The sequence below is a fragment of the Plecotus auritus genome (genome assembly GCF_963455305.1).
Source record: "Plecotus auritus genome assembly, chromosome: 9".
Lineage (NCBI taxonomy): Eukaryota > Metazoa > Chordata > Mammalia > Chiroptera > Vespertilionidae > Plecotus > Plecotus auritus.
In genome coordinates, this window is record NC_137783.1 from 129,964,494 (window position 1) to 129,978,067 (window position 13,574).

Below are 13,574 nucleotides of genomic sequence, written 5' to 3' on the forward strand. Positions count from 1 at the left end.
CAGGCACTTGTAGGAGAGAAAGTATTTTTTTTTCTTTCTAACTGCTTTCACTTTAGGCCATAAAAGCTTTTTTTTTTTTCTTTTCTTCTTTAAAATTTCCAAGCTCCTCTCAGGAGTTGCTACACCTTCAGATTGTGACATCGCTCCTCATTTGGAAGCCTTAGCTGTGTCTGGGGGCAGGGCTGCAGTGGAGCTGCCAGGAGCAGAGAGAAAGGTTCCCAAGTACTAGCCCTACATCAGACATCGGAAACTGGGGGCAGATCAATCCGGGAGGTGACGGGCACCAGGAGGCTCCCTCCTCAAAGAACATTTAGGAGACATTTTCTTTCGTTTGGTATATTTTGCGTGGTTTGGCGTCTAACGCACATCTGAGAACAGGTATGATGGAGCTGAACTTTCCTATCTTTGAAGAGTCTGTGGATTCAGGTCTATGCATTGGGTGTGGGGGGGGGAGCATCCGATTGGAAATCCAGGCGCATGGATCTCATGGCCACGTGGGGTGCAATGGGGATGGTCTAACAGGCATTTGGAATAGACTTGATTTTGGAATGCAGTGGATCTGATTACTTCTTGGCAGCTTCTCTCTCCTAATTATGTTTGGCTTAGTCTAGCAGTCAAGTTACTTTGCAATCCCTAAGTTGATCCAGAAAGCATACAGAGGGGACAGAGAGAAGATTGTCTATAAAGCAGACTGGGTGGTAGGGGGTGGGGGAGGAGTGTTCTGGTTGGGAATGTTCCTCATTGAATAATTCACAACCCAACCCAAAGAAAGGTGACTGCATATTAAACCTTGGCCCTTTGTTAAGCCCCAAAAGCTAGATGTACCAAACGTCTTTAGAAAGGATAGTGTGCACCCTTTCAACTGTTTTGCTCCTTAAATGTAGCTCAAGAAGAGCTATGACAGGTATTTTGCATCAATTTTATTGAAATATAAAATTTATCATAATGAATATATGTCCTGGTTCAGAGCTTTAGAAATCTTCTTAAGTCTAGCATCAATACTCTGCATTACATCGGTAAAGGGACGCCTTGATCACTGGAGTTCCAATCTGAATGTGGCAATTCCATCAGAGCGAAGCTAAAGTTTTCCCTTTTATAATTTAGAAACAAGTGAGTGCATATAATTTGAGACTTGAAACAAAATAGCAAGCAGAATAGTGAACCTGGTCAAGATAATGAACTGGTTCTTTGAATGGCTTTATAGAATATGTTATTCAGCTGAACATATATTCATAAATTATTAAGTAACTCAACCACTTATTAAATCAAGTTTAAAAAATAAAATTATATATAAGTTGAAGGGCCTTATGTAGCAAGTATAATTATTAGAGCGTGTATATATTCAAATTATATTAAAGTTCAGACACTGCTAATAAAATCCAGTCAACCTCAACCTTACTAAATGGAAGTTAATTGAGTTTTATGATTAAAAGTTGAAATATAAAGGAAGAGCAATATTTTTAAGCCTTTATGGTGTAATGTCTAGGAAACAACTTTAGGTCTTCTCCCTCCAAGGATGAAATGTAGCATGGTGAGGTCAACTAACAACCAATAGTCTTGAGATTTTAGCTACTATTTTAACAGTACATTTTTGGTGAATTGAATTTATTGCCTGGAAAATCATTCAGCCATCGGTTCTTCATGATGTAGTACTAGGCAGTGGTCAAAAATTCCTATTTCCTCTGCTTTCAAGTCAGCTACTTCATCTATCCAAGCTCAAGATCGATCTAAAGCCCACTGGCATGGCTCAGTGGTTGAGGGTTGACCTATGAACTAGGAGGTCACTATTTGATTCCTCATGAGGGCATATGCCCGGATTGCAGGCTCAATCCCCAGTGTGGGATGTGCAGGGGATAGCCCATCAATGATTCCTTCTCATCATTGATGTTTCTATCTCTCTCTCCCTCTCCTTTCCTCTTTGAAATCAATAAAAACATGTTTTTAAGGGAGATTATCTATAAAATGGAAGTGATGGTACTGATCTCATAGGATTGTCAGGAAGATTAAATAAGGTTAACACATAGAAAGCACTATCAGAGTGGCCAGAACATAGTAAGTGCTGAATAAATGGTTTTATATATACACCTTATACATATACACCCCTACAATATGCATGTTTCTTGCATTTTGATCATTTTCTGATCCTACCACCTAGGACAGCCGTGGGCAAACTACGGCCCGCGGGCCAGATTCGGCTGTTCTATCCGGTTCTCTTGCTCTCCCCTCCGCTCCTTTACTTTGAATTTATATTAGTTCACACAAACACTCCATCCATGATTTTGTTCCGGCCCTCTGGTCCAGTTTAAGAACCCATTGTGGCCCTCGAGTCAAAAAGTTTGCCCACACCTGACCTAGGAGCAGGAGGTCAAATACATGGGATCCTGCTAGTACGACAGCAGGTCTGATGACTTACCTAAGGAAGAGAAAATGAATTTTAACTGATATTTGGTAACATGAGTTCACTCTATTCTTATCTTCCAATTAAAAAACAGTCAAGAAATAATTACTTTTTATTCTGGGTGATGAGTAATCAAGTAGATGAATCAGCCTTCTCAAGTGTATATTATTAACCTCCTTCAATTTTAATTTTATGTATAGTTACTATGAAGTTTCTGCATCAACTTCCTGAGAATCCCACCTGAAACCTATAATTCAAATTAGTTATAATTCGCATTCGTGAAATTTTTGCACTGTCTTTTATTAGAATTAGAAAATATTCACTTTATTTGTGCACAATGGGCTGGCCAACCTGTTTTGGGACACCCTCTGCCACTAACCAGCAGTGTGGGCTTGGACAAGTCACACCCAACATCTCTGAGCTTCCCTTTTCCTTGCACCGAACCCAGTGATATCCCCGGTTGTTTCTCTCTGGTTCAAGAGTTCTAGTTCTAAGTTTATTTTTTATTTCATTTCTAATTTCAATGCATAAAATAATTTTCAGAGCCACTTTCTTGACTTTCCAAAAAGCGCTGGAGAAACCAGCTGACAAAATGTGAATTCATCACATTTTTAAAAAGATAAAAAGACAGAAACCACACCCATAGCTGCAGCAAGATAATCTCTAAAACAAACTTGGTTGTGCCAAACAGGAATTTCAAACAAACTTCCATAACTCTGAAGGGGAAAAATAGGGTAAGGGAGTGGGGAAGAAATAACACACACACACACACACACACACACACACACACACACACACACACCCACCAAGTAATAGGATGAAATTAAAAGAACTCTATCATATCAGATAGGAATCTCCACCAATCCAAGCTCTGATTCTTGGGCCAAGAAAAACTACTTCCTCCCCCCCAAAACTAATGTGATATTTCATAAATTAAATTATAATCGTGGAGCAAGTAGAAATATATATATAATATATATAATATATATAATATATATGAGTTATCTAATTTTTTCTATTTCTTTCCTCCAAAGAAACACAATAGTTTATCAAATATCTAAATGTCCATGATGCTTCAAATGGGCTCACTTTTAACAAGTCAAGTGGACGAAATTGAAAAATAGATTTTAAAAAATTACACTCATATACAGCTTATACATTTTCATAATTTGCTTTCAAATACTGATGATCCTTGACTTTTTTCTTTTTTAATGTTCTTCACATTTGCTCCAACAGAATGTGAAGCAAATTCCTTTACATAAGCCAAGGAATATTAAAGAGGGAAACTGTTTCCCATTCGTTCCTCCGTACTTTGGTTTGGATTGCTATGCACATCTGTCCTACAGCTGAGAAAGGGATTGTCAAGAGTAGAAATGACCCGCCAACTCCTTCATAGACACTCAAACAATTAACTTCAGCAACACCCATGTCTTTCCAGTTCTTCCACACTCTCATGTGCCTCAGGCAACCTCTCATCAGCCAAGTACAGATGGTGCAACCTCTCTTGAAATACCCTCCTAAGGATATGTACTGGTCAAGTGGGTTGGGGGAAGAGTCTCAGGTTCCCCTAATATCTGGAAAAAATGCTTTTCCCTCTCCTGTTCAAACATGCTAGATAGGAAGAGGAGAATAAAACAAAAGAGGAGGAAATAGAGAGACAGAAAGCTTGAAGTAGAAGTTTGGGTTATAATTAGTGTTTGTTGGTGCAGATGTCTGTAGGTGTGATCACTTCAACAATAACTAGGACATGGGCACAGTGCCATCTTTAAGTACAGGAACAATGTTTATTGTGGTGAAAACATGCACCCTTCAAATAATGTATCCATTAAGAATCAATGTATCTGATTTTAAGTTTTATAAAAATCCTTTCCAACCAAAACATTTTCAAACCCATTAATGACCACAGTACTGAAAATTAGTTGAATTTAGAATATAGATCAGCACACATGGAACTTGGATGATAAAAATAAATGAGTAAGATTTTTCTTAATAGTCTTACTCCCTTGAAGAGCTTAAGATGGCTTTTGTTATTATCTATATGCTAATATCCCTTAACCTCTTTCTTTGCTGCTTATTTGGGTAATTGCAGTAGATTTCTCATGGGTTGTAATGAAGATCCCATGAGTTAATATACATGAAGCACTTAGAACAGTGAGTGGCATGAAAAGGCATTCAATAAAGTAAGCTTCTACTGTTACTATTATTGTAACCTTAATAGCAATATAATTAAAACAAATATTCTTATTTTAGAACCAACGACTTGCCCATAAGCAGTTACCACTATTCTTTAAAACTCACAAGGTCAAAAAAAAATTTAAAAAAAAAACTTCTAGATATTCTTTACTCTTCCTACATAGAAAGTACTAGTTTTCATGTTTTTCTGTACTAGAAATATTTCATCTATGGTATCTTGTAAACCATTTTTAAAAAACACTTATAGATTGGAAAGGTGCAGAATCTAGATATCACATCTTATGAAAAATTGCCTGAAAAACTGAGTGGATTTAGAGAAGAGAGAGGATGAAGGGGGTATGATTAAAGTCTACAATAACTGAACTAACAGGCCAGGACCAATTTGTAAATGTATTTTTTAAGATTTTATTTTTAATTACAGTTTACATTCAACATTATTTTGCACTCATTTCAAGTGTGCCACAGAGTGGTTAGACAATCAGAAGCTTTGCAGAGTAGTCCCCCCAATATTTTAAATACCCGCCTGGCACCATACATAGTTATTACAATATTATTGACTGTATTCCCTATGCTGTACTTTACACCTCCCTTGGCTATTTTGTACATTGTACTTTAAAAATTAAATATGGTCACAGGGGAAAGAAGATGTGCTTGAAAGCTACAAAGGTTTTTCCTCATGTGTTGATATTTCAAGATATGTTTTTGCCTTTGGTTCTTGGCAAGTAATCTTAGCACGTGATTAATCCATCAGTTTATAAATAGGTTAAGTACCAAAAAGAATACTCAGATAAACAAAAAGGGATATCTTCACTAATAAAAGAGAAACATGCAAATTAACCATCACTCCGATACGCCCACCAGCCAATCAGAGCGAGTATGCAAATTAATCCAACGAAAGATGGCGGTTAATTTGCATACACAGATGGAGTGAAGACTGAAGACAGCATAGAAGGAAGAGAGAGGGAAAGCGGAAAGCAAGGGGGCCTGTGGCGGCGGGAGGGAAAGCACCAGGGAAAGTGCAGGGGGCGGGAGGGGTGGCGGTGGCGGGAGGGAAGCCCGCTGGAAGCCCTGTTCTTGCAGGAATCTTCCTGCAACGGGCTTCTAGTATGTAAATAATTTTTCTTGCTGCTATTTGGCCTCTGGGCTCTCCATCATGCCTGTGGATATTTATTTGCTGGGAAACCAGAATCTCCCCTTTGTCTGCTTTCCACTCACTAAAAAAGCATAGCCTCACACTAGAAGAAATCTTGGTATAACCACATGCCTGGTAACACATCCGTGTTTTCACATGGCTGTCCATGTGAACAATTGCCTTCTGCATTGCATTTCTTGATCATCGTTAATAGATTATTGTAATTGCTCCTTTTAAGCAAGCTCACCAAAGAATTGTTTTCTTACGGAATCAGAAAAAAAAAGTCATTCTCTTTCATAAAATGGTTTTTAATAAAAGGGCCAAAGAGAAATTAAAGAGGACAAACACTAAGGAACACTTTCAAATGTATCTTTACAACGTGGCTCACACCTCTCCTCCCAGCTTTTCCTCTACACGTCCACTCCCAGCATTCTCATTTATTCTTAACCTCATCACTACTAAAACTCCAAACAATTTCTCTAATTCTAGTGTTTTTACCTGCCTCCAGTACACTATACTCAGTGTCATCTCCCTTGTCAATCTCCCTCCTGGAAGAAATATTTTAAATGTTCCATTTATAACAGAATAAAGGCCAAACTCCTGTGTGCCTAGAGCTTCTTGACCTGGTAACAACATACCTTTTAATTTCTTTTAACCTGTATTGTCTCTCATAGCCTTTGGCTCCAGCTAAACCAAATATTTTCTGTTGTTCAAACTCAGAAAATCTTAGTTCCTTGGCTCATTCCACCCCTCTCCTTGGAATGACCTTTCACAAATTTTTCTGCTTGTGATTCAGTCTATCTGTATCCAGAAAAGCTGGCAGATGGAGGTTTACATCCATAAGGAGTTTTTTTCTTGTGTAAAAACAAGTCCAGACATGACTGTCCAGTACTGGGCATATGATTTCACAGAACCATGGGGAGCCCAGGCTACTTTTAGATTTTAATCTTCTGCTTCTTGCCTCATGTTTGCAAAATGACTGCTCCATTGCCAACACCACATCAATATTCCAGGCAGGAAGAAGGGGAAACATCATGTGGCAGCTAAGTCTGCTTATTTTAAAATTGTTCTAAATTCAGCCACTTTCAGATATATTTCATTGGCCAGTATCATATCACACACTAACCTTGGCTACAAAGAGAAGTTGTGAATATAGCAAATTACTAGTCACATGCTTGTGCTAAAGAATAAGAGAGGAAAAGCCCTCGCTGGTTTGGCTCAGTGGATAGAGCGTTGGCCTGTGGACTGAAGGGTCCCAGGTTCGATTGCGCTCAAGAGCATGTATCTTGATTGCAGGCTCCTCTCTGGCCCCAGCCCTGGTTAGGGTTTGTGCAGGAGGCAACCAATGGATGTGTTTCTCTCACATTGATATTTCTCTCTGTCTTTCCCTCTCTTTTCCACTCTCTCTAAAAGAAATCAATAGAAAAATATCCTCAGGTGAGGATTTAAAAAAAAGAATGAGGGAGAAAAAAAAATAAGATGGAATCAACATGCATTCAGCAACATTCATCATAAAGCCTTTTCGGCTTACTCAAATTGCCATTTTCCCTAAGGAGGTGTCCTGGAGCCTCTCGGACAACTACTAGTATAAATGCCATTTGTGCCCAGACTTATTTTTTATTGACTTTCATAATTAACTTTCTTTTCCTTGAGGTCTAGAACTTCATGGTGATCTTTGTACCCTCTAGTGCAGCAGGCACAACGTTAATTAGTATATATTTGAATAGGTTTAACCTGATATATGAGGAGGAAAAGGAGGGCTGTTTTCTGTAGTTAAGTGTGATTCTATTCCACTGTAGTGAAAGCATGACTTTGGTAACTTGACCAAAACAGGCAACCCTCCACCAGATATGGCCTACAGCCTATTTTTCTACAGCCCATGGTGTAAGGATAGCTTTTATATTCTTATAGTGTTTGAAAAAATAAAACAAGAATACGCAACAGGGACTGTATGTAGCCTACAAGCCCTGAAATATGTACTATCTGTCCTTTTACAAAAATTATTGCCAACTCCTGACTTAGATAAAATTTACTACACTTTTCCATTTTGTCCATGTGTATCATGTGTGATTTAATGGACTGGTTACACTATGCCAGGCTTACTGGGACCATCACTGTCCTTGGAAACCATTCTTATGAGAAAACCTGCCAGCCGCCCCTTCTATCAGGAAAACTAAATTCCCTACTCCTTCCGCAGAGAAACTGACATTGGGACTTCCCGAGGGCCTTTTTTTCAATCTGAGATAAATACCCAGGTTTGAACTAAATTAGATTTTTGATGATTTTTTAGGTAACAGCGCTCTCCTGTTGCTATATAAATTATTAAGAGAAAGTAGATGGGAGTTCCCAAATGGGAATAAGCATGAATCCCAGTGAATTTTATTTTCCTTTTCATCATTAGATAACTTTAGAAGGATTTAGCTAAATGAAAAAAAAGAGGCCTTTTTTTTTTTTGGTCGTGGCCCTCCTTTATAACCTGACTACATTATCCAAGCTAATGAAGTATATATAAAACAATCACCTAAAAGCTGTTTTATTTTAATGTTGTGGGAAGTATTTTTTAAGTTCTTTTAATGATGTATCAAGTTTTTCCATCTATGAGTTTAAGAAAGATGGAGAGCTATTTTGTCTTGCTTGTCACTGAACCCTCCATTGACAATTGCTGTGCCTGGCACATAGAAGATACTTGTTAAGCAGTCACTGTGTGTGTGTCTGCCTCCCCTTCGTCCCAAGACAATGAAGCTTTGTTTCTATTGTCACATGTTCCCTTCTATTAATGATGACTTAATTACAATATGAAAGAAATTAAGAAGTTCTACTTCTTCAGTATAAATTCTATTTCTTCCACCTAAGTTTAGATTCCTGGAGAATGACATATGAAGAAAGTGAGATTTAAAACATTGATATGATTTCTGAAGGTTAAATTTATAGCCATGATTGGAATCAGAATCAACACTGAGGTGCTCAGTTCACAGCACATGCCTCTCTCTCACTTGACTCCCTTTCCTGCCAATACTGCATCTTCTGAAATTTGGTGGATTTCTTAATAAAAAGAAGTGATGCATTCCCAAGGAAAGCCATGAAAGTACTCATGAAAGGGTTAGAGAAAACTAACCAAAATCTCAAGGTGCACTCTATTCAAACAGAAAATCTTCAGCGAACAAACCAAACATTCTTTGCAGAGCCCAGGAACTTTTATATCACATTGAGAAAATGCACTATATAAGTTAAAGAAAATTAATGATAGAATAGACATAGTACAATGTATTGGATTACAGTACCTCTTCAAGTAAAATTTAAAATTGCATTAATATTCTCCTTATTAGAACAAGCTTAGTAATTTTGTGTCACAGAAACATTTTTTTTCAAAAGTTATGTGCAGCTCTGTCCTGTGTGGCTCAGTTGGTTGGGCATCCTCTTGGGCACCAAAGGTTGCCAGTTCAATTCCCAGTCAGGGCACATGCCCAGGTTGTGGACTCCATCCCCGGTGGGGGGCATATAGGAGACAGTCAATAGATATTGTGCTCTCACAATGATATTTCTCTTCCTTCCTCTCTCTCTAAAAATCAATAAACTGTTCTTTTTTTTAATGGCATGTACAATTAGGCATCCGTTAAAATAGTACAAGTATGATTGTTGTGCTTTCAGTCTATGAAGCATTTTTCTCTCTTACAAAAATTCCAGAGCTTTTATACAAACAGAACTTAAAAGTGCACGTCATTGGTTCTGAATTTATTATTTAAAATGACTGTGAGAAAAACAAGGAATTCTTTGGATCCTGACTCAGCATGTTTATCTTATTGACTTTTAGTCAATGTGTTTCTATTTACCGCATATGAAATACTCTCACCAGGACAAAGGTCCCAGTGCTGCTAAGTCAAACCTCAAACTGGCAAATAGCCAAAGCCAGGGTCTACTTGAATTGTTTACACTCTTAGAGGTCAAGTTCAGACCCAATCTGCCTGAGATGCCTTATAACACTGATTTGCCATAGCAGGTAGCTGACGAGATTTACCTGCGAGGACCAGAAACATGCACTGCGCCATCCAGAAGGTAGAAGTGCTGGATGGGGCTCATCTGATGCAGATTCTCTGGCAGGATGGTACGGAGTCCTTCTACCCTGCCGTGTGGCTGAGGGACAACTGCCAGTGCCCCAACTGCTACCTGGATTCTGCAAAAGCACGGAAATTTCTCGTGGAATCTCTTGATGTGAACATTGGTATTAAAGACTTGTCGTTTGACAGAAAAAGGGTAATTATCTCTAAATTACCATTTCTCCCTTCCTTCCCAAGATAAATAAAGGGGTTGATCTCCAATAATGTAAATAATGAATTATTATTGGATCATACATGTCATCAGGTTTGGGTAGTGCTGAGTGCAAAGTAAGCCTGCTCAGTAACTGAAAGATTCTATTATTATTACTACTATTTTTATTACTATGACTATTGTTCATAAAATCTAGTGTTGCTCATTATTCCTTTAGTGACTGACAGCCTTGGAGACACAAACAAACTATTTCTATAATAACAAGAATGCTTCTGGGCGTCAGTTAACTCATCTGTGAAATAGGGATACTAACAGACTTTGTTCAGAGAGATAATGTGAGGGTTCAATGAGATAATATGGATAAAATGTTTAGCATAGTGCCTAGCATTATAGTAAGCACTCAAAATTAGTAAGTAGATGTACAAGGCTTGTTCTAGAATTCCCAAAAGCATAGCTCTCAAAACCACAAACTAGATGTGGCCACCACCCTATGCTTCTCTTCCAAATACTAGGATAGTTACCAGAGAAGCAAATGTGACCAGCAAGGTCACACTCCTCCCACTCTTGTCTTCATCTCCACTCGAGCACTTTACTCCCAGCGTTCCCTGCATGCTAGCTGTGTGACCATAGAAATAGTATTTACTCTTACATGTCTCACCTGAAATAATGTCAGTGATAGTAATGCCTTCTCCCTAGAGTAGAATGAGGACTAATGAGTTATGTTTGTAGTGCTCATTATACAGTATGCACTCGATGTGGTGTTATTTTGTGCTATTATTATTATCTGCCTGGTCACATCATTACTATTTCTGATACTCTAACTTCAAGTCATGGCAGAAAGTTTGGAAATCAAAGGTTTAGAGAATATAGAACAAGAATGTCAGGTCTAGCCAGGTTTTATTACTTGTATGATATTTAAGGGGCTTCAGAACTCAGATCCCAGTGGCTTTCAGTGATCTTGTTTTCTCAAAAGCTTATTCTATGCCTGTGCATACATATGCAAAAAGAAGGAAAACTTGATTCCCTGGTTATCTAAATGACATTCAGAAACAGGGCAATAGTGGAGAACTGAGTATATAGAAGCATAATATACATATAGGTGATATTTGCTTTCTGTGTTATAAGGTTCTTATCACATGGCCAAGCGAACATTACAGTGAATTTGAAGCTGATTGGCTGAAGAAGAGATGCTTTTCACAGCAGGCCAGAGAAAAACTCCAAAGAGAATTGTTTTTTCCAGGTAACCTTATCATGGTCTTCAATGTCGTTTAAAACTCGTATGGAAAGAAATTTGCTCAGAATCAAATTCAAACCCTTGTGCTTTCGTTAAAATGTTATGGTAATTTATGTGGAGTGTCTAATGACTTACAAACACAGGTCATTTGGATAGTGATGAAAGAAATATAGATCCGTTCTAGACATTCTCAAGAGACAGGAAGGAAAGAAATACAGCAAACTTGTATCCTTGTCATATACTGTGAAATCTGGCACAGCAGATATTCCGAAAGTGTCTGCTGCATAGTGGCAGAACAAACCAGAGTTGCTCTTCTTAATAATTTGACCCAAGGCCAGAATAACACCAAATCAACAAAGCAGGAATTCCTAACCTGATATCCACAGATAAAATTGTGTGATCCATGAACCCCATTATGTGTTTATATGAGTGTCTGTGTGTGTGTTTGTGTATGTTTGTGTAAGTATGCACAGCACATTTGCTTGGGGAGAATTTATATGGGTCTCAAGGGAACCTGTGGCACATAAATGTTCAGGAAATCTGCATTAATTAAAGCTATGGAAGAAAAAAAAGACTTCATTCTTGAGCAGAGAGACAAAATAAAATAAATACTAATATAGGTATTTTTAAAGTATGACTTTTAAAAGATACACATTAGCTCAAGAAGAGGCACTAGTGCCCTAACTGATTTGGCTCAGTGGATAGAGCATCGGCCTGCGGACTGAAAGGTCCCAGGTTCGATTCTGGTCAAGGGCATGTACCTTGGTTGCAGGCACATCCCCAGTAGGAGGTGTGCAGGAGTCAGCTGATCGATGTTTCTCTCTCATCGATGTTTCCAGCTCTCTATCCCTCTCCCTTCCTCTCTGTAAAAAATCAATAAAATATATTTAAAAGAAGAAGAAGAAGAAGAGGCACTAGAGAGAAGTAGGAAGTGTTAATAATTCACTCTCTGTGTATTTTGAAGATTTGTATCAAAGATTATGTGGGACAAAGGCAAATTCTAGAAACATGATGATTCTTATGTATTTTCTAGAATCTCAACTTCTACAAACACACTAACAAGGACAGTTTTCCTGAACTATCTTTTCCACTGTTAACCGGAAATATTGGACCTCTGCCTCTTTGAGCAACTGACCAGGCTCCTTGAATTTTGTAACACCTCTCTGGAAATTCTGGGTCATATCCCAAAATAGAGATAGTACCTTACTCTTTTCAATTCTGAACATCTCAGATGTGTGCGGTAACTCTCCATGCTTTTAATTGCTAGACTTATAATAGTTTACTGGGTATGGAAATGTTACTAATTAATTGACTTCAACCACACAGCTTGACCTTGTCCTGTGTTTATCAACAGGGTATGACTGTTCCTTTCACTTCAAGTACAGGCCAGTCTTGTCAAGAACTAGGTCCCTAGCCAGCCAGCTTTTCTTGGTGAATATAGTGTCCGTCTGCAGACTGAAGGGTCCTGGATTTGATTCCAGTCCTGGGCACATACCTTGGTTGTGGGCTCGATCCCCAGTAAGGGGGGAGGGTGCAGGAGGCAGCCAATCAATGATTCTCATCACCGATGTTTCTATCTCTCCCTCGCACTTCCTCTCTGAAATCAATAAAAATTAAAAAAATAAAAGAACTAGGTCCCTCTAGTCCCTTAGCCTCACCATTCTGACAACTGACACGATTTTGTTCCAGTGCTTTCTGTCTAAACCACCAGGAATCATTTTCCTCTTTCTCAAGCCCAGCCAGCTGGCGGAATCCATATGGGTAGCCGGGGAAATATGTTTTCCCTGCCTTCCCCAGTGAGTACATTGCTAGTTACTTCATGGACTCTCCAGTTACATAACTGAGTAGCAATTGGGTCAAATAGCAGAATCACAAATGTATTATTATTTTTTTATTTATTTTAAATTTCTTCTGGCACTCAAAATATTTTTCTTTAACCCTGCCCTGATTTTGTAATCCTGTTGGATTTTACTTTCATTTCCTTCAGGCTCTTCTTTTAATTATTTCAGGGAATAAAAGCCAACTTCTTATTATTACAGCTTAAGCTTTTAAGCATTGTAAAAGGATATGGCCACCCCCCTCCCATTAATATTCCTTGAAGAGCACAGTTTATAGCTTACATTTCTCAATGCTATCAGGCAGTAGCAAAATGGAAATGATACTATACTCAGTTAAGTAGTGGAAAAAGCTGGTCACACAGCAATCATGAATAATATAAGGAGAACTGGCTGCTATTTAGACACTGGAAAATATTTTAATGGTTTAAAACAAGATCAGATTTTTAAAATATATTCTCAAGCTGTGCAGTCGGTGGGTTAGGGAATAAATTAATGGGCCATTTTAGAGAGTAT

General features: G+C 38.2%; 1 protein-coding gene across 6 annotated transcripts in view; it reads left to right on the forward strand.

Annotated features, from left to right (window-relative positions):
- Nucleotides 1-13,574, forward strand: part of BBOX1 (gamma-butyrobetaine hydroxylase 1) — a 57,494-nt gene that overhangs the window by 717 nt on the left and 43,203 nt on the right. For 3 of the 6 annotated variants that reach the window (XM_080642767.1, XM_080642770.1, XM_080642769.1), the window contains exons 2-3: nt 9,721-9,974; nt 11,115-11,229. In XM_080642767.1, the coding sequence (XP_080498893.1) occupies nt 9,756-9,974; nt 11,115-11,229 (334 nt within the window). In that variant the 5' untranslated portion in view covers nt 9,721-9,755. Of the gene's footprint in view, nt 1-103; nt 379-9,717; nt 9,975-11,114; nt 11,230-13,574 lie in introns of those variants that run through there. The other 3 variants (XM_080642768.1, XM_080642772.1, XM_080642771.1) reach the window with 3 other exon arrangements.